At 39.6% G+C, this 24,836-nt stretch overlaps 2 protein-coding genes across 5 annotated transcripts in view; both read left to right on the top strand.

The window, feature by feature from the left end:
* Positions 1-19,830, top strand: part of glis1a (GLIS family zinc finger 1a) — a 35,854-nt gene extending 16,024 nt beyond the window's left edge. For all 3 annotated transcript variants that reach the window (XM_031870665.1, XM_031870667.1, XM_031870666.1), the window contains 7 exons: positions 4,644-4,805; positions 8,803-8,916; positions 11,188-11,296; positions 12,674-12,830; positions 17,761-17,891; positions 18,008-18,106; positions 19,133-19,830. In XM_031870665.1, the coding sequence (XP_031726525.1) occupies positions 4,644-4,805; positions 8,803-8,916; positions 11,188-11,296; positions 12,674-12,830; positions 17,761-17,891; positions 18,008-18,106; positions 19,133-19,275 (915 nt within the window). In that variant the 3' untranslated portion in view covers positions 19,276-19,830. The remainder of the gene's footprint in view (positions 1-4,643; positions 4,806-8,802; positions 8,917-11,187; positions 11,297-12,673; positions 12,831-17,760; positions 17,892-18,007; positions 18,107-19,132) is intronic.
* Positions 19,831-21,984: 2,154 nt separating this feature from the next.
* LOC116396208 (leucine-rich repeat-containing protein 38) overlaps positions 21,985-24,836 on the top strand; it is a 7,555-nt gene continuing 4,703 nt past the window's right edge. For both annotated transcript variants that reach the window (XM_031870671.1, XM_031870668.1), the window contains exon 1: positions 21,985-22,175. The gene's annotated coding sequence lies outside the window, so the exon portion shown is untranslated. The remainder of the gene's footprint in view (positions 22,176-24,836) is intronic.

The raw sequence follows: 24,836 nt of genomic DNA, 5'->3' as shown, positions 1-24,836 counted from the left end.
ACGACAGGTTTCCCTTACTCATGCATGCCAGAGGAAGAAACGTGGCAGTGTTGAATGAATGGAGGTTGTGTCTGTTGCACTGAGCATCCAAAAACCTGCCAATTACCTTGTGGTTATTCTGACAAATGCAAATAATTTATAGTTACTAAGTAGTGATGCAATAAACTGATAAATCACTCATTCCTGTCAGAACCATGCTCCCACAGAGAAAGCTCTTTCCCGCCTTTTTGAAGTTTCTCGTCCTTCTGAAACATGCACATGAAGTTTTAATCCTTCCGTCCCGGTTGATTTGGTTTAACCTGGGATCACAGGTAACTTCAAGTGCGGTTAAGCAAGTCCCAGAATTCTCAGGGCAACAAACAACTGCGAAGCAGAAACATATACTGGAAGAACAGCTGATTTATCGTTTTTTACGAACTCACATGGTCAGTAATAGTTTGTTCTTGAGCAACCACAATGTGGTTTACTGTAGAGTTGCAACCACTAGTCAAATTATAAATTAGTTGATTGACAGAAAATGAATCAACTATTCATAAACTTTAAACAACTATTTTGATGATTAACAGACACATATTGAAGTTTCATTTATTTATAAAGCAAATATGTCAAATATTCTCCAGTTGCAGCTTCTCAAACGTGAGAGTTTGCAGCTTTTCTCATTCATACGTGACAGTGCTGACCATAAATATTATCAATAATTGGGTTTGAATACATGGAAATCTTATGGATCATAATTTTAAGTAGCATGTGATATTTTAGTTTGTGAAGTTTGTTCCCACAGTTTCAACATTTCCTGCTTTCCATCTGTCTGAGCAGCTTGTTTTGTGAAACGTGCAGGCTGTTTATAGGGGTGAGGGACTATAAATCTTATAATTACAAAAACTACGACAAAGATGAAGACAAAACCAGACCAGGTTCGGTTCACGAGGAGACAGAGACTGTGAGGTTTCTGCAGTGACCATCACAACAGTGGCCTTTGAGCCCAAGCACAGAGTCCGTCATCAGTGTGTTTTCCTGAAACGCAACTTTCGCAGCTTGAACACGTTCCGCTCCAAATCCCAGAGGAGTGAGTAACTCTCTCCGTTATTCCCCGGTGACTCCTTCACTGTCATCAACCCGAGACTCCGATTAATAATTCATTCAGAAATCTTCTCTCAGGTGCACGCTTCCTACTTAAGTGAATTAGCTCATTGAAGGACCGAATCTGCTGCCAGCTTGTAAATATATTACCGTGGAGAGTCGCCTGCACACAGATTAATAAAGTTAAATCAACATCAACACGCACACAAAACAGTCAGTCACACTTCACGACGTCAATAACGTCATTTTATTTTTCATTAAGCGCTCAGGCCAAAACATGTATATTAAGTCATTCCTAGTGCAGCAATGGAAAAATGAATCTCTCATATGAATGTAGTCAGTGTGTTTTAATGAATTCAGCCTCATTTACCAGCTCGTTATGTCAAGTCTCAGATCACACAGGTGTTACTCAGGCTGTAAACACGAGCTGCCAAAGCGTTTTTAAATCCACTGTGGTAGAGTAATCAGTCATAGTTAATGGTAATGAAGTGACATTCATGTGTAGATACATTTGAAGGGTACGTCTTGTGATATTACTGTTAATAAATCCCATTTAAAGACTAAAACCAGCAATGATCTTACTAACTAGGATTATCTAAGTCAAACACGATGGAGATCTTATTGCTCTGTGCCATAGAGCTCCATTGTTGCCTAAAAACAATCATGGAAAGCACATCACTTAGGCACAGCATTGAGCCGGCTGACATGTTTCCTTTATTACAATGAACATTGGCACGAAAGTTCATTATGAGTCAGTCCCCCATACATCGCCAAGACTGTCCTCCAAAGACAGATGACGGCATCAATCTTTTAAGTGTCCCACAACAACATGTGTTTACGTTCAAGTGACAAAAGCCTCTAGCAGCAATAACAATTATTATAATGGGGGAAAAGAAGGAAGTCACATGACGTTGTCTATGATCGCCAAAGAGGAGGAATGTCGGGGTGGATGGATGGGTCATCAAAATGTTTGCCTTTTACACGAGAGGCTGCTGTTTGTTTCCTGTTTCCAATCAACAGTCCTCGTTTAGTTTTTTAAAGTGTTACCAGATCGTCCCCTAACCTTAGCCATTATTGCCACTATGACTAGGAAGCTCCCATAAACTTGAAGTCATTTTAACCCAAACAATGGTCTTTCAATTAACCTAGCCGTGTTATTAAGTGCCTAGATCTCAGCAAACCTGAACCAGAATGTTGCCGTATCATAAAACCGATTTGTATCTTATTGATCCGCAGCTGAAAATGGTCCCCAACAAATGCAATAATTTCTCCTGTTTTGAGTAGCGCTTGCTAAAGACTACAGTGACCACGTGTTTAAGGAAATTACTGAACCTTTAAATAAATATAAAAAGGAAACTATGTATTTGTGAGCGGTTTAAAACCCAAAACAAAAAGTATGTTGTCAGTAGGAGCCAATGGGCTGGAAGCTCAGAGCCTCAGACAGGAAGTCAGAAAGTACTGACAAATGGACTACACATTGTTGATTTGGACTTTTCATGCTGTTGAATATTACATACATTCAATAATCAAATATTTTAACATATTAAAATGTTAAACATGAAAAGGAGGAAGGAATATTTAAGGAATAAACTAAATCTATAAATTGCAAGATAAACCTGAACCTCTTTAAACGCCAGACAGAGTTGAGATTAATGTACAGTTTCCTTGATTTTCCTAGAATTTGTTTTCATCTCCGAATTTTATTGTAAAAATAAAGGACACATTGTTTTGAGAACATAGTCCTTAAAAAACACAAAGGAAATTACAAACTGTCAGAAAACTTAAATAAAACTGTGCTCGTATTTCTACTCTCTCAAAGACTTCAGAAATCTGTTTCTATTTTGCAGCCATGTATATAAGGGTGGGGTGACATTTCTTTGATTTAAAAAAAACTAATGTTTTTACTACCATGGCCATGGGGTGAATTGACAAGCCAGAATGAAGGAGCATTAAATCTTTTCTCCTTTCAAAAAACGCAAACTGAAGTGTTTAAGTTTGTCAGCACAGTTCACGTAACGAGTCCAACTTTTATATATTTCATCCTCTGGTCTGTTTTTTTATGGGTTGCCTTTAATTTCTGTTTTTGTTATTTCGTTGTTTGTCAAGACGATTTCAAGTCTTGGATTAATTTTACCATGATGTAGTGCTTTTCATACACGGACTTATTAAAGTAAACGAGGTGACTGACATTTACTGACTCATTAGCGAAACCTAATAAAACCCCTGGAATGATTGCTGGGTAGAAAAAACATTTCCATATTTTCCTAAAAGGATGAAACGCTGAATTCTTGTATTTTGGTTTTAGTATCAGAACGAGGATCTCATTGCAAAACAGTATTAATCCTTTTCGGAAACAAATCTGAACTTAATCATTGTAATACCTCTAAAGTTCATGGGGCATGCATTTTTTTAAATGTCATGTTGTTCTTTAGTAAACCACTATTTTGCGTCTATCATCCTCTTTGTTAGTAGATGACACTTATTTCCATCCTAAATGAAAAGTGAAAACATTCTAATTGTGTTGATTTTACCACATAAAGTGAATTCAGAACGTTTCGAATCGTTGACATTTTTTGAAACTTCTCTCCCGTTATCGTCTGAACGTTCTCGCTAACTTGATGTTGGTGCTCCAGGAGGTTTAGATCAAAACATGAGAACTATATCCATTTAAACTTTGACTTGCATGCCAGAAATGAACACATTTGTAATTTTAAGTCTGTGAGATTGAATGTGACACTTTATTTTAGAGCTTTATTTGATGGAGTGCAGCGTGTATCCTGCTGACTCTGATATTTACTTCTTGTTTGGCTCCAATCCAACAGAAACGTTTTTACCACAGTCTGGTGTCTGTCTGTGCGTGTGTGTGTGTGTGTGTGTGTGTGTGTGTGTGTGTGTGTGTGTGTGTTTGTGTAGTTCTGTTCCAATTTGCTTCTTGGGAAAAAGCCCATTACCTGAAGTTTATGATTCAATAACCCAAAACATATGAATTTATAGTGTGATATATCGCCACTTTGCTAGTTATTTTTGTTGGATCAGACTTCAACATCACTCATCTGGGATGTGGGGAAGTGATTTTTATTACATGTTAGTTGCAGGCCAACCTACTTTTAAAAGGTGCAGATGTGATTTGCATATGATTTGTATAAGAGGATAAAAGTTTCAAAATTTAATTAAATTCTGTTTTGTAACCGGAATCGAGTTTAGTCGAGGATTTATACACGTGGATGTATGAATGTAAAATACTTAAAAGGCCCAATGAAGTTCAAACTGCCTTGCGTTTTGCCCCTATTCATCATTATATATAAAATATGCATCAAACTAAAATGTTCCAAATGTTGCCTGAGCATCCCTCTGGAGGCCCAGTGTTCATGTTAAATGATGTTTTGACCATCATTAGGTTTTATTCTACTCTTTACCCCTGACCTATTTTTTAAAGCTGCCTTTAACTCTTACTCGAATCCAAGATGACCTCTTTTTTATTACATTATATTATATGTCACTCTCCTCAATTGGTAGTTGTGTCAGGTTGCAGTAAGACTGTTTGTTTGTATTTTCCTTGTCAGTTTGAGGGCTGCTCCAAGGCGTTCTCACGTCTGGAGAACCTGAAGATCCACCTGAGGAGCCACACAGGAGAGAAACCGTACATCTGCCAGCATCCCGGCTGCCTCAAGGCCTTCAGCAACTCCAGCGACCGGGCCAAACACCAGCGCACACATCTGGACACGGTCAGTAACACGCAGCCACCCACCACACCTCTTAAAGAGTACACTCTTCATTTAAAAAGCACCTTATTCTAGCACGCAAGTGTATTTAAAATATGAAACCAGTGAACAGAGTTTTCTATCTGTTCCAGACAGATTAAATGTCTGTCTTGTTCACCTGGTTAAGACCACTGTAATAAATGCATCTATTAAATGACATTTTCACTGCATAAAGAAAATACAATCAATTAAATAAACCATGAAACTGCATAGGGGTCAATTTCAATTCATTTTTTTCCCTTTATATTTGCTTTGTACAGTTAAAAAAGAGCTTAGAAAGCTTAGTTAAGTTATTTCAAGTTACAGCAACTGAAAACAGCTTAATTACAAAAGGTCAAGTGGTACGAGCAGAATTTGAAAAACAAATCTTGGGATCTACACAAATCCAAAAGGTACCATTTTTTCCATTCAAGACCATAGCTTTAGGCGACGACTTTGCAGCTGATGATTCGTGTCAACCGCAGGATGAGTGAATATCAAAATCAAAGAGCTTTACGAACAGCAGGTGAGCGTTTAAGGAATTCAATTGAGAGTCTCGACTTGTCGTTCTCTGCTTTTGCACATGGCGTCCTTTATAAAAAACACAGGCAGCAGATTTCGCCACCTAAAAACCATAAATGATGACACTGATGGGAGAATGCAGCAGGGGGTTCGGGGAAGCGGGGGCGATGAGTGATAAATTAAGGATTCTGTGGCAAAAGAAGTTATGAAATCCACCACTGATGCAACTTGAGAGGAAACAGAAAACTTCTTCCCCCAAATCCAAACCTGTAAATTAAACTAGCCATTGCTCCCTGTCATGCACCAGGTACCAAAAAATATCATGCAAGTATCGTGGCTCTTTCCTATTTGGTTCTTTTATGTCCAGCGGTGGAAAGTAAGTATATTTATTCAAGTGCTGTGCTTAGTACAAGTTTTAGGTTCTTGTATTTCTATTTTATAGTGCTTTATACTTCTACTTCACTGCATTTCAGAGACAAATATTGTACTTTATACATTTTTCGACAGCTGTAGTAATGAGTTCCTCTGAAGATGTAGTGGCAGCGGTTGAGTTGCATTGTGGGTAATGTAGGTGGCAGGTTTTGACAAGAATTGGGTGGAATAAAAAAATACATTATCTCTGGTTCGGCTGCATCTATTTCGATTCTTAGGAGTGCACTGCTTAATCAGAATTATCTGTTAAGGAGAGGATCTTCCATCACATTTGCATCAAGTCATTAGGGGCATTTATGTAAAAGCCATCTATGTCTGCCTTTACTTTAACATATAAATGAAGCAATGTAATATATAAAACCTCAATCTCCTGTATGCTTTACATACACAGACTCCTTTATGATACAGTATTTGTTTGTAATCAGGGGTTCACTTTAATTTAAAGTGCCTCTGCTCCCCTCTTTCCTGCTCTGTCTGCCTACAGCACAGAACATTCTTTGGGATTGTGAAACTACATACCTGCTGTGGATTTATTCTATAAACCACAGTTATTTTTACTCCTGCTGACAAGCGACGAGGACTTAGCAGTAATCCAGCGAACCAGATCTCTTATTACGCGGGTGAGATGGAGCTGTACGTTGCACTCCTGTGTTATTACAACAAGAGGAGAAAGTCATTTTCTCCTTTTTGTGGTTTCACGCTGGCTAATAGCGGCTTCGCAGTTGCGTCACAAATCAAGGATCAGACACATCTGGCGCCATCACTGAGCCCCAGATGTGTCCCAGAAGTCTCTGAATGTAAATAATTGCTGAATATAGCATAACCAGCCAAGAAAGGACTGGTGTCAATACAGGTTATTTAGATTCGACTGAATATCTTGTATTGTGTTGCTAATGTACTAATGTTATAAATAATAGTGTGTTACGAAATATTTGTTTCCAAAATGAGGTCAGTCTCTTGCATGCGTGTCTCAACTACAATTTACAGCTCACTTAACCTCAAACCTCAAACCTGTTTCTGCACGATTTGTTACCGTGAGCGGTTTAAAGACTGCATTGGTTTTCTAAATAAAGATCAACCGGTAAATGTTGACCAATCAGAGGCGGAATGACAAATGAAACACAGAATTTTATTGTTTTCCATTTGACTTTGACTGCTTCGTCACTTTGGTTCGTTAAAGCATTTCAGTCATAACATCTTGAATTGCAGCCATACACGGAAAAGCTTTGTTTCAGCCAACCCGTCAATTTTATTTCTAGAATTTTGACACAACTAATTGCACACTGACATGTGTATTCAGCAATTTATGTCCTAGTTTTAAGCAGCGGCCAACCGCTACGCAAACACTCATTAAGCATACAAAGGCAGTGGGGTTTAACACTTCATTATGCTCTTCACCTCCCAGGGAATATTGTTCAGAAACGGTTCCATAAGAGCAAGATATCGCTCAATTTTTGGCAGCATTGAATGCCAGGCACTGTAGAGGAGTAGTTCTGATGCCAGATCTGCGTTAGAGTCATTGCACATCTGAAATGTATTCATTTCTGCCTTTAAGTGTGCTAAACATTTGCAGTTCCTCACTGCAGCTGTTTGCTAAATTCATCCCTTTAACAAGTACAGCTTTGGTTTTATTTTGATTAATACTGACTGTTTGTTTCTCTTTTGTTTTTCTTATATTCCTCACAAATCCTACTTTTTCTTATTTAAAAAATAAGCAACTTCTGCTTCTTTATGTTTTTGACCGAATACATGATTTGTACTATTTTAAAAACCTGCCAACTCTCAGAATTTTAGAACCATTCATTCAATTAACATTGTGTTCTTGGTAATAACACCTGTGAACAGAAGATTCTGGTACATAAACCGCTAAAATTCACCTTTATGAATAACTTTCATAAAGTTTTCATGAAAACTTAATTGACTCCAAATATATCTGAGCTGTTCCTCGGTAACTCTTCTCTCTCTTCCTCTCTTAAAGCCGGCAGACGAACGGTAAATATCCTCCATTTTTCAGTTGAGGAGTGCGTTATGTTAAATGTTGACATACTCTTCATGTCCTTTCTCTCTCTGTTAGTACATATGTCATGTAAAGGAACCACATGTATCCTAAGTGTTTGTGTGTATCATACACAGGACTACTGTTCACAGTCTCACGTCTATAAACCATCTGGATATGACTCGTTTTAACTTGTGCTATTATTTGTAAACACAATTATACATCATATCCATAAACCATATCATGTGGTGAATGTTGTGACCTGGTTTACAAAGTCCTGTATTTGCATGAGTGGTTTAAAGTATAAAGTATATAATAGAGGGTTCGGTCGGTGCTGTTTTGTCCAGTAGTGGAAAGAAACTAAATACTTTTTCTCAAGTACTTTTTAACTCCTCTGTATTTATTTGACAGTTATAGTTACTAGTTACAAAAACAAAACATATGATCAGTTTAAGAAATACAGTTTGTGAAAGATGAAACCAGTAATGAACCCCCCCCCCCCACCACTTTTCAGATATAAATCCATAAATTCCATATAAATAATTATTTAAAACCCAAAGAGATGATCAAAGATTAGGGAAATGTCCAAAAACTGACATTAGTGAAGCCGAACTTTTTGTTTTCTACCCCAATAATCATCTCATTTTTATATTTATTATGACACAGTACTGGAGGGGGCAACAAAGCATTTTAAATGAAGGACTTTTACTTGTAATGGAATACTTATACATCGCGGTATTGGTACTTTTGCTTAAGTAAGAGATCTGAGTACTTCTTCCATCACTGATTTTGTCAATGGTGAACCTAAAAATACATATAATGTTGTGTATTTCAGGGTCTACTTTGTTGTTTGCTGTATTCACAGAAATGTTTTGGACATGTTATTTGTCAGATTGTGTTTTTGGAACATGAAAACACACGTTAGAGTACTCTGAAGTATTGCTTTCTCATAGTTTTCTCTCTTTCTTTCTTTCTTTCTTTCTTTTTGTTCTTCACGCCTCTTCAACTCTTCTTGTCGTTGTTCGTTCACAGAAGCCGTACGCCTGTCAGATCCCAGGATGCACCAAACGTTACACCGATCCCAGCTCGTTACGAAAGCACGTCAAAGCTCATTCAGCCAAAGGCCTTCAGGAGAGGGAGGTCAAGGTAACAACTGCAACTATGTTCTTACATGTTGGACATTTAGCTGAATGCAGAAAGGGATTAGTTCTCTGGTCACCGACATATTTCATAAAACCGTCCTGTGTTTCTAAAGATAGATTAGGTTATATTATATTAGATTAGATGTGGTGGAAGGGCTTTATATAAACTGTTTTATTTTATTCTGAAGTACTTTGTATTACTTTTAGTGGCATCAAGCTTTTATTGGACAGGGACAGAGGAGAATGATACACAACTCAGGCACAGCGCTGGACTCAAACCAGTGGCTTTGCGGTTACTTGGTCAGCGACCACAAAGCCCTCATAAACTATTTCTTTACAACTTGACGGTCATGTCATCTTTCTCCTTGACCTCAAATGCACAAAAGTCATATTAACTTTCATTGGAATTTGATTTTGTTTTAAAATACGATCCATGTCCGTCTAGTGGTTAACCCTAATCTTTACTAATCTTGGTTTATGTGCAGTTTTGAAATGATGCAAATACTGTTTCAGAAAGTTTTCTGTCATGATAAGAATAACATTCAACATAAAAACCACAATTCATGACTATTTATGAAAATGATCAAATTCAAAGATATATACTATATAGTATATATAAGTATATTTAAAAAGATAAATGGGTATAAAATATAGTCAACTTCAGTATCAATTTCCCAAACTCTGATATTATAGGTGCAGAAGCAGTGTTACTAATAATAATTAGATAAATAATTAGATAAGTTAAGATAGAGCTAAATAGAGCTTTATTTATCCTGCTTTGCTTTACAAAGAATGAAAAAGTGCAAATATGCAATATCCATTAGCATATCTCAAATCTAAGATATACACAATGCCAAAAGTATAAACAATGTTGGCGGTAAGAATCATAAGAAGCTCATATCTCAAGTTGCTTGAGTGGGAAAAATGTTCACTCAGAAGTGATAATTAGAGCTGGAAATACAACTTTTAGATATCACAGATCATGTTTGAACGCACAGCAGTGAGGAAGAATGAAGAAGACAGAGATCCCGATTGTGTGTCGACTAGAGCAAAAGTAAAGGAAGTGAAGATCAACGCTCAACAGAGGGAAGAAGAACAGTATTTACTTTTGTATCGCCTCTTAGGTTCGTCTGATAACAGTCAACATAGCCGCCACAAAATTATTGAAACAGTATGGAAGTTTGTTCCACATTTGGAGAATTACGTTTAATGTTCAGGGCAGAGTGAAATGGTTCCTTCCTTTCGCAGAACCTCAGGGTTCCTCAGTGGTTCTAGGTAGCACCCTGTCTGTGCGTGTAGAACCCTCGTTTCTGAGAGAAAGGGATGGAGAGCAGCAGGAGGAGAGAGTCAGCATGTTTATGATTCAGTAGGATGAAAAACAAAGTATTACACACGCTCCCTGGAAGTCCGAATAGGGAGCCTATTGTTCGGCATTATCTGGGCCTTGTTTGTTTTCTATGGCCCGTTAGTGACACTGGGGCTTTTGTGTGTATTCCCATGGCTTGTTTGGTTTAAACAGAAACACGTGTGCTTGTTAGTTGTGACATGGCTAACACGCCCTGCGCTGCAGTAAACCCTGTGGGGCTAAAGAGGACTTTGAAATATTAAACATGCACTTCATAAAGTCCTCACGGTTATACATTTTCCCCGAGCTGATGCGTCACAGCTATTGAAGTTTGAATCTTCATAAACACTGGTTTGGGCGCACATTTTTCGCAGATTATTCATACCCCTTTTGTGGTTCCTGGGTGTCCTTCGCGAGCTTCTCGGCGGGTCCCGGAGCTATCCATAATGTGTTTTGGAAAGTCCTGGGGGATCCCCTGTTAACGCTGGATAATAAAGTAAATTGTCCTGCCTTAACTTTGTTAGAACATTTTGGAATAAGATTGCCTAACAAGATTTCTGGATATCGAGGAGCTGGATCGCAAGACAAAACACGAACCAGGCATCTGGTTCAAGCATCATTTCTCTGAAAAATTAACAGTAGAAAAGTGCCTGCAGAAATCTCACTGTGGTTTCAATTGTTCTACTGTATATAATCAGAAGAGAAGTAGATCATTTCAAAGTTTGGCTCCATGGGAGCTGTGTTGCCCAACAGCAAAACACAATTGGAAGACAACTACACTGTAAGCTGTAGCTTTAAGATAATTACTCCCATCCCTACATGCAGGCAGGCATCCGCACATGCCCACCAACGTGAAAACATGACACTAAATGCACCAAAATATACATTTATCATTTACCAGTGTATGTAAAATTGTGTTTGGTCTGACAGGTGCAGGTGCACACAATGCTGGAATCGGACGTTTTGAGCGATTGTCTGGCGAGGCAGCATCTCCACCAAGGAAACGGCTCACCTTTACCCAGCTTAGATGAATACACAGGTGAGCACAGATGAAACGGTAGCAAAATCAAATGGATACCTGCGTTTACCTCTGTGGAAATGAGCGAAAACAAAGAAAAGGGTAATTGCCCGAACACCTGGGCCGTTAAGCTGTCTCTTTCATTTTCTCCCATGGCCTCATTTGCTCATTTTCCTCTCCCTCCTCTCTCCATTCCTTCGATGATAGCTCATCATGCCAGTGTTTACCTTGTCCAATTACCGGGCACTGACTGCGGGCGAGTTGGCCCTCACCCCGCTCGTCCCTCAGCTTCTCCAAACCTGCTTTTCCAGCCAAGCTCTTTTTCTTTCCCTTTCAATGGCTGAACCAGGATCAAGAAGCTGTCAGGTACACTGAGGCTCAGTTGGCAAAAGAGAGGGGAGAGTGTCCAGGAGAGCTGTCCATGTCTATTACTTCAGACTACTTGCTGCTTTACCCAGAAGACTTTGAGGGAAAAGCCTCAAACGGCAACACTAACAGCTATGTTTATTCAGGGTGAAACAAGCATGTCAGTGTTTAATTCTGAAAAAGTCCCAAGAGGACTTACTCCTTATCAGAAATGGCCAATGTTACTCACTGTTGTGTATATACCTGCGTATGTACATTACTGTGTGTGTGCTGGATTTATGGTGACATATGCTATCATCAGCTGCCCTTAAACTCAAAGCCAAGTGTTGAAAGCCCTGCTGGTATTTGTGTTAATACTTTAAATGAACGTCGTCATAAAACGTTGTTTTCAGTATTTAACACTGACCTCCTGTAGGTTTAAAACGTGTCCCTGAAGAGTTTGTGTCTTGATTCTTTGCAGGGAGCCGGAGCTGTCCATAGAAACTTGTCAAACTACTCTCACAGCATTAACCACGACACCTCTGCATGTATAACATAATTGTATTTTTGACAAAATGAAGCTTAACTATTTTTAAATACAGCCTCTGTTTCTTGCTAGCGCAGTTAGCCGCTAGTTTTGTCAAAAGCTGTAGTGCTGAATTGTAATAATTAAAATCTAAAGAGTTCCAGCTCTTTAGATTTTCATATCGTTGTATGAAGTATTTTACAGTTTTAGTTAGTCAGACAAAACAAGTAATTCACCTTTTCACATTTTCAACTATCTTCTGACATTTTATATACTATTAATTGATAAATTAATCACTTTAAAAAAGTGTCAGAGGAATGGAGAATGAAGTAATCATTAGCTGTGGCCTTAGCTTGCTTGCGTTGTTTATGCTCATGTATTTAGCCAAGTTTCAGAAGTTTCTATGGACGTTCTGGTACGTTTTTTTTCCGAAACTGCTGTTAATAATACGTTAATCTAATCCCACTTTAGCTTAACTTAGATTTTCAGTAAAGTGATTGTTTTTAATAGATCTCTCTCTCCTCCAGGTGTGTATTCAAACTGCAGCTCCGTCCACAACGGGGCAACTTCTGAGTTCCTCCCTCCGTCAGCAGACCCCTGCTCCAGGTACCGAGGCCTGCAGGGAAACTTTGACGCCAACAGCCCCATAGCTTCACTAACAAGCGCAGGAAGCATGAGAGAGGGGTGAGTGTGAGACCAATGCACGCAGATCTAAGTAGTTAAATGTGTTGCAGCCCCAAAGTCTATTATTTATTTATTAGATAAACGGTGAACACATGGGCTTCTTCAGCAATGCTGTTGTTATGAACCTTTGCTTCTTGAAACGTTTTACCACTGGCAAGTGGCGGTTACTTGCCTTGCTCATGGGCAGCTCAACAGTAGATGTCGAAGCAGAAGCAGTTTATTTTTTTCCATTTTGAAGTCCTATGTTTTTTATTGCACGTCTTATTGCTTCGTAGAGTGAAGTCACAGTTGATGTGAAACATGATATGTCACATGATATGAAACGACCTTTCATATCATATTATGCAGCTGGTAAACAATGAAAGTCAAAATATATATTTTTATGTTCTCACTGTCATGCATTTTGAAATTATATTGCTTTTATGTCTTTAAAAGAGGATATTTTACTACTGCTATGGTGATGATCTTCAGATGCAAACTTAAATGGTCAGTTCATCCAAATCGCTCAAACAAATCCCCACATTTTCCCTCTTACCCCTGCTGGTGTCTGGCACAGATTCGAGTTATCTGCTGCAGAGGCTTCTGCTGCCAATCCGATACAATGGAGCTGAAAGAGATTTCATTTGCATTTGGCAGTTTTCATCCGGAGCTATTTTCTACGAAAGATAAAAATAGGGAAAACTGACCACAGTTTTCTTCTCCTCTGTGTATTTTTCGGGTGTTCGCCCCAAAATCTTTATCCATTTGACAAATCTGGTCCGTATGAAAGTATTTTAAAACGGCTTAACCCTTCCTCCGTTCGCTATGTCAAACCTCGGATACACGGACGCCATCGAATACCCTGTCGGGATGTGACTTTTCTTCGCCTCTCTTGTCTGTGAAGCAGCACAAGCCCAGAAACGGGGAGATTGATGTGAGCTTGTGCATTCTTGAATAAACCAGAGACATTATCACCAGAGATGGAGTTATGGCTTTGTGGTTGCACTGATTGGGTAGTCGCAGGCCACAGAACTTATGTGTACTGTAAACTGAGACAAACTTTGTCTAGCCCATGTATAAAAGTAGACGTGAGACGAAAACGATACAGCCGAGGGCCTCCAGGCCAGCAGTTTCTGAACAATATGGCCTCAAATCATTGGTCATTGAAGAATTGCCCGTAAAGTAACTTTTATTGGCACAACAGTAACAACAAAGGCAGTCCATCCAATAAAAAGAGTGTTGATAAGGGCCAGAATAACATTTTCCTGATTTAATAAGTGATATAAAATCTTCACATAAAATGCACATAGTTTCCCATGAAATTCCCCAGTACTTCCAAGAATCATTGTTTTTGAATGGGCTTAAGGTCTTGGAAGAGGAGTTAAAAGGAGAGTTAATATGGTTGTTCTCTTTGAACAAAACATTCAAAACTATAAGCTTGAAGGTTTATTATTGAGCGGGGAAGCAGCAGTTGGACAAAAGATTCTTAGCGCAAAGTTCACTTTCTGGAAAGCCTGATTTATTTATTTGTTTAAACTTTTCATCCAGTTTTTGAAACTTTCAGCCATGACCTTCATGCAATATTTTCCAGTAAGTGAACCTTGAGTGAAAAGGTTTTGATATTTTAAAAAAATGCTGTTATTATGTATATGATGAATATGATCATCATTATACCAGGACTTGAAAATCATTGAAAGTTGGAGGATTATTTTGTTGGTTTAGGATGATCTTGAAAATTCTGTGCTTTTTCAAATGCATATAAAATGCATTTCAATCAGGAGAGACAAGTCAGATAAGAAAAGATAATGATATGTGATGATAAAGTCTTCAGAGTCTTTGGCGATTGGACTCAACATGGGGATTTGTAATCGAGGGGCGTCTGCCCTGAGCAGCAGCAAGATAACCCCCCCCCCCCCCCCGAGGTGTCCAGACACTGGTGCTGATGGTGCTGATTAATCAGCAAAGATTGGGCAGAGATGGGGAGTGGAGGGTTGCGTAACAGCATCATGAACGTACTGAAGGTAGAGAGACAATCATATTTAAGAGAGACAGCAGCAAGATGATAGGCCAACGATGTAATTGTGTCGTTGTGCTATTGGATAGCTGGATAGCTGATCTGGACAGCTGATATCATGATCAACAGCCCCGAACAATAAGAGCAAGGAAATAATGAGTGAGCATGCGTGAGGAGTCGCAGATGTGTGAGAAATAAACTACGGGCTGAGGCATGCAGGAGTATAGTCTTCTTGCCTGAACTTACGCTAGAGCTTCATAAAGATATAAAGTTATGGTGAAAGTTCATTAAAAACATTATAATAAACAGTATAACGACTGAACTTTCAGTTCAAGATGCTTCAACTCTGTTAGCTTTAGCAGGATTTCACCCTGATGTCTTGGCTTTAAAAGATCCTGTTTTGGGGTAAAACTAAGCATTTTAAAGTTGTTGGAGTTCAACAAACAAAGCCATATTTTAGTCAACCTGTACGTCCGTCAATTTGTTGCTCTGCTTTGGGTGTCTGTTTGTGTTTGAAGGATATACAACTGTACTCGCCTTAATGCAGCATCTCTCAGCCTCCATCTCCTTAAAGTTTGCAGCCAGAGCTTCCATGACGCGCTGCACAATCTGTCCATTGACGTCTTTTTATAGACACTGCGGATGTCATAGAATCCCTCTGGTGACCGCAGAGTACGACGACCTGCCAAAGCCAATACCAGACAAGCACTTGTTTTTTCCCCCAAATGATTTAGCGAGACATTAAACACGTGAAAGTAAATTATCTGTGCTTCACGGCATCGGGCTCTGACCTCATAGCCAAGCACGTGTTTACTCTGGCTGAGACGAGCCATTTCGACTTCTTTTAATTATTTAATACTTGAGGGAGTCAGAGGCCCCGCGCTAAAGGCTTGTCCATCAGCGAGTATTTGTGATGTGCAGCGTCGGTGTGTTTTGTGGTCGGGAAGAGCTGGATTGGCTTTTTGGAGCAGCGTCTGCATCAGATACAGACACACTAACCGGGATGGCTCTCACACAGAAACACTCTTATACAATTTGAAGGAAAGAGGAGTAATGAAGTTTACTTTGCAGAAGCCCCGACTGACATCGGATCCAAATAGCCAGTTTAACTGAACTGTTTTGACATGTCCACACATTTTTGTATTTACCGTATCTCTAACGTGCAATAAGTGTGCTCTAGTGTCTCTAAGTGCTTGATTGGTAGCACTTAGATCACATTAAATCTCCATCTGTGTTACATACATTCAACATGATCCTCTGTGATCCGGTAAATCTGTGTCACGGCATCTTTCCTCTGCCAAACCTGAAAACGGATCAGTTTAGCGTGCACAAGCTGGCACCTTGTAATGAATCGACTCATCTCCTCCTCCGATCCACTCCAACTGTGCTGCCAAGCGTTGCATACAACACAAAGCGCATATAAACACATGAGCTTAAATTCTGCAAGCAGGATTCTTCTCATTCCAGATACGAGGAGGGCAGCTGGCTGCAGTTAGTCGGAAAGAAAAGAAAAATGATGAAGGGCTTCAGCCGGTAAAATATGATCAGAGGAACAGTTTCCTGAGGTTGCGATGACAGTCGCTCCCTCAGGCGTGGGCTCTCTGTTAAGCTCATGCATCTGAGACGTTTTGGGTATACACTGGCCACAAAACGACAGGATCGACCCAGCGGGGCCGCGCACAGCACGGCTCAGACATCCCAGCTATGTTGTTGCAGCGTCGCAAGAATGTAAGCTGTGGAACAGCCGCGGTTGTTTAGAGTTAAGGTCAGCTCCGATGGTTCTGGGGCCACCGAAGGGGGAATCCAGAGAAGTGTTGAATTCTTGGGGCTCGCAGTCATCGCGGCACATTTATTTCAACAGTCGTACTATATCAAAGCCCACTTTGTTTACATAATCCTATACAAAGCCTGGTCTTCATTACATTGGAAAGCCGCAGCCATCTGTAAGTTATATTAGTTTGGGTTTCAAAAAGTCCTGATTAGTTTTGGCTTTTATTGGGTTTCTCCACCAAACACAGAGGCTGTTAATTTAAACGTAATAGCATTTGACATGGGAAATGAGTGATAAAGAGACCTGGGGATGATAAATGATAGATATGTAAAGAAATCTCCAAACATTTCCTTTTTTTATAGCCGGTCAGATGAAAATATAGATGGCGCTTTGGGCCAGCAGCCATCGGTATCTCTGACAAGGCCTGGCTTGTTTATGAAGCCCACTAAAACCCTTCCAGCAGAAACCAAGGCCATTTTGCTCTCTGGGGACCAATACGGTCCAGTACATCATCCGGGGAGGGTTCTCAGGCCTGAGAGCCAACAGGGGGGGGGGGGGTTCAGCTACATATCTCCTTGGAGAGATATTCGCTCTCTCTTCTTGTCGACTTGGCTCCACTGGCTTATTCGTTTCCATGTTGAGTCAGAGTGTTTGTGCACAGTCAGCACATTCTTGGAGCGTAGCGATGGATACAAAGACCTCCTACATTACCCCCCTCGAGGTGGAAACGCTTCCTTGTATAAACTGCACTGTTTGTACAAGAGTTTTAAGTATTTACGTGATAACACAGCTGCTGCCACACTGTCAGATTCAACGGCATGAATACTTGCTCTGGGTTTGATTTGAGCCGAGATGTCTGCGTCAAACGTTAATCAAACCTAGTTTTAAACACGTCAAAAATGTCAGACCTGTTCGTTTAGATTGAGTCCTGTTATAAGACTAATAATTTCCTTCTAAAGTTCTTCACTCAAACGAGTCAAAAGGTGAGTCCAGGGCTGCAATGGTGATCGTTCTTTCATGTTTGAAGCAACAGAATCTGCAATTAAAACACAAATGAATCAAGTTTCAACGTTCATCATGGTTGTATATATCATGTTTCACACTCACATAAATGTTCATGTCGGGGGACTTAGTAACTCAGCTACCTGGTGTCGTTTTGCCAACAGAAACGGACAATCGTCGTCGTTCATGTCCGCTAACGTCAGCGCAGTGAGCTCCTCGTCAGACCGAGTGGACGTCCAGCTGCAGGGCTACCACAAAACCTACAACCACCAACAAGTGTTCTCACAGCAGCAAGGTACGGACAGAGTCTACAGAACATGTGTCGGCATCACCGGCCTCAACGCATCGGTGGGACAAATCGGGTTTTTTTGTGCTTCTGTTCTTTTGAAGTTCCCTCTGTGTTTCTCTAAGGATGTCTGTACGGAGAGGGAAAGGTGGCTCAACCAGTCAGCGACGGAGGCTTCGAACCCGCCAGTTACTTCACAACCTCCTCCGCCTCTCACTCTACAGGTAAGACAGCAGAGCGAAGGCGTCCATGTGCTCCAATCAGAGTGCTTCTTCGCTGTGATTGGCCAGATGGGTGGTGGTGAGAGAGTAAGCTGGGTTTGATGTTCTCTCTCCGGGTGTCTTTCATCCACCTGTCATTGTGCTCATCCTCTCAAAATAACAACCTGAGAAGAAATGATGAAAATTCAGGAAAGAAACTGTAAAACACTGCAAAACCTGTTTTTACACTTGGCTGAGTGTGGTTGATGAAAAGCAAAAGGCGAGGAAGAACAATGGAAACATACTTGGAGAATAAATCAAGACGTACATGAAGCATGAGACTTAAACATCTACTGAAGAGACGAAAAATGGCTTCAGAAGCTTTGTGTGGAGCGATGAGGAGACTTAAGCATTACTCAAGTTAACTGAAGAAACATGCATTAATACTTTATTTCTGTCATGTTTTCTTCATTCCCCCCCACATACCGTTCTCTGGAGCTCTTTTAATTGCATCATCTCGTTGCTGCCTCTTCTTCTGCAGTGGTTTAATGGCACCTGACTGGAGCATTAGCGCCACCAGCTGCTCATCTGGACGAACCAACTCCTAAAATTCACACAACAGTAGTGGATAGAAACATTCCACATTTTCGTTGACAGATTTTCTGAAAATGATGATAAAATATGCGCTACATTTGGAGGGAAACTTGACTCCGCTATATCTGTCACTTTCAATGTGAACAACTGAGTGCAACATGAACGCCTTTAAGGAGAAACTTGCCTCCACTTACCTCCTTCCGCCTCTTTATTACGACACTAGCAACACATCGTACAGACTTATTATTTCCTAGCAGGATAGACTTTGTTTCTGTTACCTTGGTCTTTTTAACTCACATCTCATTGTACATTTTCTTAACCGTACTGGCTCACACAACGTAAGGTACCTAATTAGCAAGCTAATTAAAGTTTAATTGTTAAAATGATTCTTGGATTATTTTTCTTTTTTTTAGCTCTGACTAAATATACATACGTTTTCTGTTCTCTTCCCCTCAGGGTTCGACTTGTTGCAGGAGCTGCAGGGTCAGGCGGGGGGCAGTTACTCCATGTCTCCCTGCTCAGACGACAGCTTCCTCTTCCAGGCCGGAGGCGTCGACCGCTGCCTCAACCAGATCTACTCCATCTACCTGGACTCATGATGGGCCACCCGGAACCAACAAAATGGAACCAGTAATCACTTTTGTTTTCCTGAAGACAAAATGCATCAGACAATCACAATACTGTTAATTCAAGGCTGAAGTTGGCTGAATTATTGGTGTTCTTGACAGAAAATATGTCAGTGGAAGCTTTAACGGTACCGCAACAAAAAAGAAGCAGAATTGACTAGAGGCAGAGCTAAGGGCTAAGAGGAAATCTGGTAAAATTGTAAATGTGAACAGCGGTGACTTTTTTTTATTCAGAGATGACCACAGGCTTTGTGATCTGGATAGAATGAGCTATGAGCTTTTATGTGCTAGTTTGATCTGTTGAAAGGTAGCTGGCTCTCTGGCCCTGACACTGATATCTAGTGGGGTTAATTCTGCCTCCAGGAAATGTTAAAACAATGTTATTTGACAGAATGGGATCTTATAATGTAGTGGTTCCCAACCTAAGCTCCATAAATACATCTGTTCGGGTGGAATTATGATTAAGAAGAAACCAAAGAACAAAACAACACAGTTCTGCTTATTCAATCTTGTGAAGGGCTCGTTGCATGAGTGGAATACGGTCTCAAAACAGTATGAAATGTAAGTCTTCTTCAAAATGATCCAAGGCACACTGTAAGGTCTGAGCAAAAATGCATTTTGATTTTGCACAAACCCCACAGTGTGCCTTGGATTACTTTGAAGGAGACTTACGTTTGATACTTTTTTGAGACTGTATTCCACCTGTGCAGTGAGCCCTTCACAAGATTGAATAAGCAAAGTACACCTGAATGATCCAAAGAGCACCTGCATGCGATCATCACAAAGACCCAGCAGCACTTCCACCCCATTGTTCTGTTTCAGATATTATACTCAACTTTAGATATTTTTTTCAGTCCATAATTCAAATGAAACAATTTGAATCGTTAGAAGAGAGAAACACTTATTGGTTCAACTCTATTCAACTTATAGATAAACGTAAGGGGGGGTGTAAGTAGGTTAAATTTAAGGTGTTACGAGACAAAAAAGGTTGGGAACCATTACGTTTTAATGGGTGATGTTTGCTCATTAGCATTCTGCTGCACAAGAGGGAAGTGCAGGAGAGCGGAGCGTACAGTAAACTGTAGCAGTGCTGCCACCAAGTGTCTGAATGACTGTATATAAATATACTACACATACAGTCTGTGTAATGGATCAGTGTGGATGACTCCAGGGACTTAAAACTGACACGCAAACCAACAAAAACTGCACTAAAATGTATCGTCTGTGATTTGTCTTACATGGACTGAGAGGTGCCAACAAATATGTTTCAATATGTGTAATCTTAACAACAATCAAGACAGTAACATAATCTCCTTTTTTTATTATTGTCTCTTCTGTCCCTTTACATGTTTGTTGTATCAGTGTTATATTCAGTGAAAGGGAGGTGTGCATTGTTTACAGTAAGTTCTCTGCACTCTTTTCTGTCTCATCGCGCTTTGAGAAAATGAACAACCAGAAAAAATGTTTACACTGATTTTGTAGCAATTCAGAGATTTTCTTATTATTGTCATTGAACAGTGTATATAGACTGTAAAAAAAAACTGTCTTTTATATCTAAATAAATAAATCTGTTTGTATATGTTTGTTCGTTTTTGGGCTTCAACTAACACTTACGTTCATTATCATTTAATTTCCCTTTTATTTTTCTGATTGTAAAAGTGAAACCGGAGATGACATCTTTAAATTTCTTGTTTTGACAGAATATCAAAGATATTTTTGTTTAAGAAAAGTAGCAAATCCTCACATTTGAGAAACTCAAATCAGTTCATGTTTTTGGCATTTTTATGTGAAAAGTGACTGAAACAATCAATAGATTATCAAAAATAATTATCTGTCAATTAACTTCTTGATTATTCATTTTATCTTTTCGGTGTTTGAAAGTGTGTTTAGAGAATGTTTTGAGCTAGTTGAGTGCTAGTTAATACTGCCATCTGTTGGTCATGCAGAAAACAAAACAGTCGTACAGTAGAGGTACAGCTGAAGTCCAAATATGCAAATGACAAATAGGCTGATGTGACAACAATGAAAGGAGAAAGTTAACTTAGCAATTCCAATAGACAGCTGATGAGGCAACGAGTGAAAGAAAATGTGGAATTAAGTGAATTTATTAAAATGATTAAATATTTACTTATTTATAAGCAATTGATTAATTCAATGGAACTTCACCAATGAAATAAAAGTAATTGAAACAAATTAATAAACAATCAAAGGAGTTGAAAAATGAGTTTGTAATGTTTGTAAACGACACCACAGAGGTAGAAAAAAATCAAAAATCTAATTAGCTCATTTCAATCAAAGTATATCATTCGTAAAAACAGACCAAAAATAGCTCCATTATTCACATTTTGATGTACATATCAATGCATCAATAATGATATCAAACCATAAAATATACGTTATTCTGAAATGAGCCCTTCTGCATAATGGGTAGTTTTAAGTATACAGTATGTTGATGCTTTTTTAATTGCAACAGTTTGGTGATAAAGTGAGTTGAGCCACCAGGGGGCGCTCTGCCGTCACAGCGCTGCAGCAGCTCGGTTCAACTTTGTGCTGAACTCAAATCTGTCATCTTCAGTCGCAAATAAACGCACTTTAACTGAACAGCGTGTATGGGCAAACATGATTAACACCCTTTCCTACACACACACACTTACACACACACACCGCCTGCAACCTGTATTTCCACATTCCGCTCGGAGGGAGACACACCCTCAGATCCGGAGGAGGAGAGCTTCAGCCGGGACAGTTGATGGGATGCAGAGAAGGAGAACGACGCCGCTGCCGTCGCTCCGCGTGACGTTTAACCTCAATCGAAGTTTCATCTCACGTGAGCTTCTGACGGCGAGCAGCAGCAGCAGACATGACAGTCACAGGTAAGACAACGCGTTTTGTTTCTCAACCAGGTGCAAATAACACAGATAAACACCTCAAAACTTGACTGCACGTTCATGCTTTGAGGTGTTTATCGGTACGTGTTTGCACATCTGTAGGAACCAGAAAGGGTATAAATTGAAATTATGATGTCATGGTGTGTTTTGTGCAAAGCTGCAAACAGATAATGAGCAATACTGAGGTCAGGCGTCCAAATCCTCCCCAAAGCAACCACACCCCTCCTCCAAAAAAGTGCAGACATTTGTCTCATTAATTGTAGTTTTCAACATTTTATTGATTCAGTTAACTACATGCTGCCTAAAAGACCTCTCCACACTGTCAAAATACTGAATCCTGAATATAATTTGACCTTTTAATTACTACATTTAAAACCTATTAACTCTAAAAATGAGAGAATCAGCCTTTAAAACACCACAACTTTCAATTGTTGGTGACTAAAATCCCCAAATATCCCTCAGTGGTGCTGCAGCCCCGGTTTTAACTTATACGAATAGTTTATGATAAGGAGCTGTATGAAAGGAGAATGGAGACCGTTATTTCAGAGGAAGCTCTGCTGCCAGGGAGGATGTAGCAACTCGCATTGTTGGAAAGTGAGATCACCCCATGTTCTCCAGAATCAAGGCCTCGCTCCTCTCGCCGTGCGGCTCTCTTCACACCCCGAGAGGAGATGAAAATCCCTCTGTTTGGATGAAGAGGCGTCACGTCTCAACATCCAAAGATCAACTCTTCTGTCAATATTTAGAGTGAGTGCTTGACTCAAGTGTGCAGAAAGCTGAAAGATCTGCCTGAGCTGTCAGATTGTGAATTGACTCTATAACCTTTAGACTGTTTGTTATCGGGCTCAGATGAGTTATCTTAACTGGTGAATGCATGGAACTAGAAACATACAGAAGTCTGACTTCATCCAAACTTTGCTCGTACAAAAAAGTCGACCGAAGCAACCAAATGTAAGCAAATTATTATCTACGTTCAAACACACAAACATTTTCCTTTTTCCTCCTCGGAGCTTTGAATATGTTGTATGTTGATGGTTGTCGCACAGGACAAAAAGCTTTTTACAGAGCTGTGCTCCATGCAAATAATAACAGAGATAAGATATGAGATGCTGGGCACTAACAGGAGGCTCGGTTCACATGGTAACAATTTGAGAATAAGTTTGATATTTTAAAAAAGCAAACACAAGTTTTGCCACTATATCTGAAAACAATCTTTGTTTTTAATCACACATTCAACTGCATTAATCTCCTTCGAAGTGTTCAGTGATTTTTAAAGAAGCATCACCAAACAAGGCCTCACTGAAGAACAAAAACTGCATTTCTTTCTCTATTTTCTGGAAGATTTATGAACAAATCACTGCTTTATAATTAACAGAAATAAACCAAACTGCCTCAAAGAACAAGGAAAATCTATATATTTAAAATGTTAAGCTCACAAATCAAAATTGCTATATTAACAATGGATCACATGGCTACTTGTATATAAAAGAGGTTGCTCATGGTGAATTTTTACCCAATTCCTCGTAGCTTTACTGAGCTTTTTAGCGCGTTGTTTTGTTTTTACAGCCCACAACTTCAACATTTCAGCCGCAGGCAGCTGTTGTTGATGAGAGATCTCCACAAAACTGACTGTATGCTGCTCAGCATCAAACAGACAAAGCCAGAGACTAGCTGGTGAACAAAGAGCAGCATTTAGCTGCTTAAGAGACAGATATTTCCATTAAGAGTTCAAACACCAGAGCTAGAAGGAGAGTGAATGTTGGACGTACATTCATCAGGTGGACATAAACACACGTCTGCTCGTGAGCTTCGATCAAACCTTCAAATAGGAAGCTGGTGTTTTTCACAGATTATCTGTCTCATTGGAATCAAAATGTTCTTTACCAAAAGTATAAAGTATAAAGTAAAAGTACCTCAAAATTTTACTTAACAACACTTGAGTGAAGGTACTTAGTTACTTTCCACCACTGGGTATTTGCTGAATAATCACATGTTAGATTATTATTTAATACACTGCCACGAGGCAGTTTAAATAAATCTGGGTAACTCAACCCTCTATATCTCCTCCTCCCATGTACTCGGTCAAACGCTCATGTTGGATACATTACATCATCCTCCTTTCCTTTGACGCACACTTCCTGCGTTTGTTATACTTTCTCCATTCGTTCATTAATCGTTTCTTCTAGCTGACATATTTGAACGTCTTCTTTCACCCAATATCGAAAAGATAATAAGTTTCCTGGAATGAGTGACTAAGAAAACAAGCAAACTTCCCCATTAGAGAAGCTGGAACCAGTGCATTTCTGCTGTAAAACATAGCGAATTGATTATCAAAATAGTTGCTGATTAATTTTCTCTCCACCAATTGTTTTAGCTGCAGCTGTTTCTGTTTGTTAGTTGAGATGAGATTAGCTGGAATTAGAAGTCACTGAATATGATTTCTGATTTCTGAGTTCATTTTCATCAGCAGGTGAAGTGAGCTGTCTTGGAGGCTAAGAGGTCTTCGTGGTCTCAGCTGGTCCTGCATGAATTGTCCCTGTCGTCTGGGGAGTTCGCACATTCCTGCCTCCTAACAGTGCAGCAGCTCTCCGCTCTATTGTGGTGTGTGTGTGTGTGTGTGTGTGTGTGTGTGTGTGTGTGTGTGTG

This window comes from Anarrhichthys ocellatus, unplaced genomic scaffold (genome assembly GCF_004355925.1).
Source record: "Anarrhichthys ocellatus isolate YVR2014 unplaced genomic scaffold, GSC_Weel_1.0 scaffold54, whole genome shotgun sequence".
NCBI lineage: Eukaryota > Metazoa > Chordata > Actinopteri > Perciformes > Anarhichadidae > Anarrhichthys > Anarrhichthys ocellatus.
Note: the sequence above shows the minus strand (reverse complement) of the source record. Positions and strands in the feature narration are given on the sequence as shown.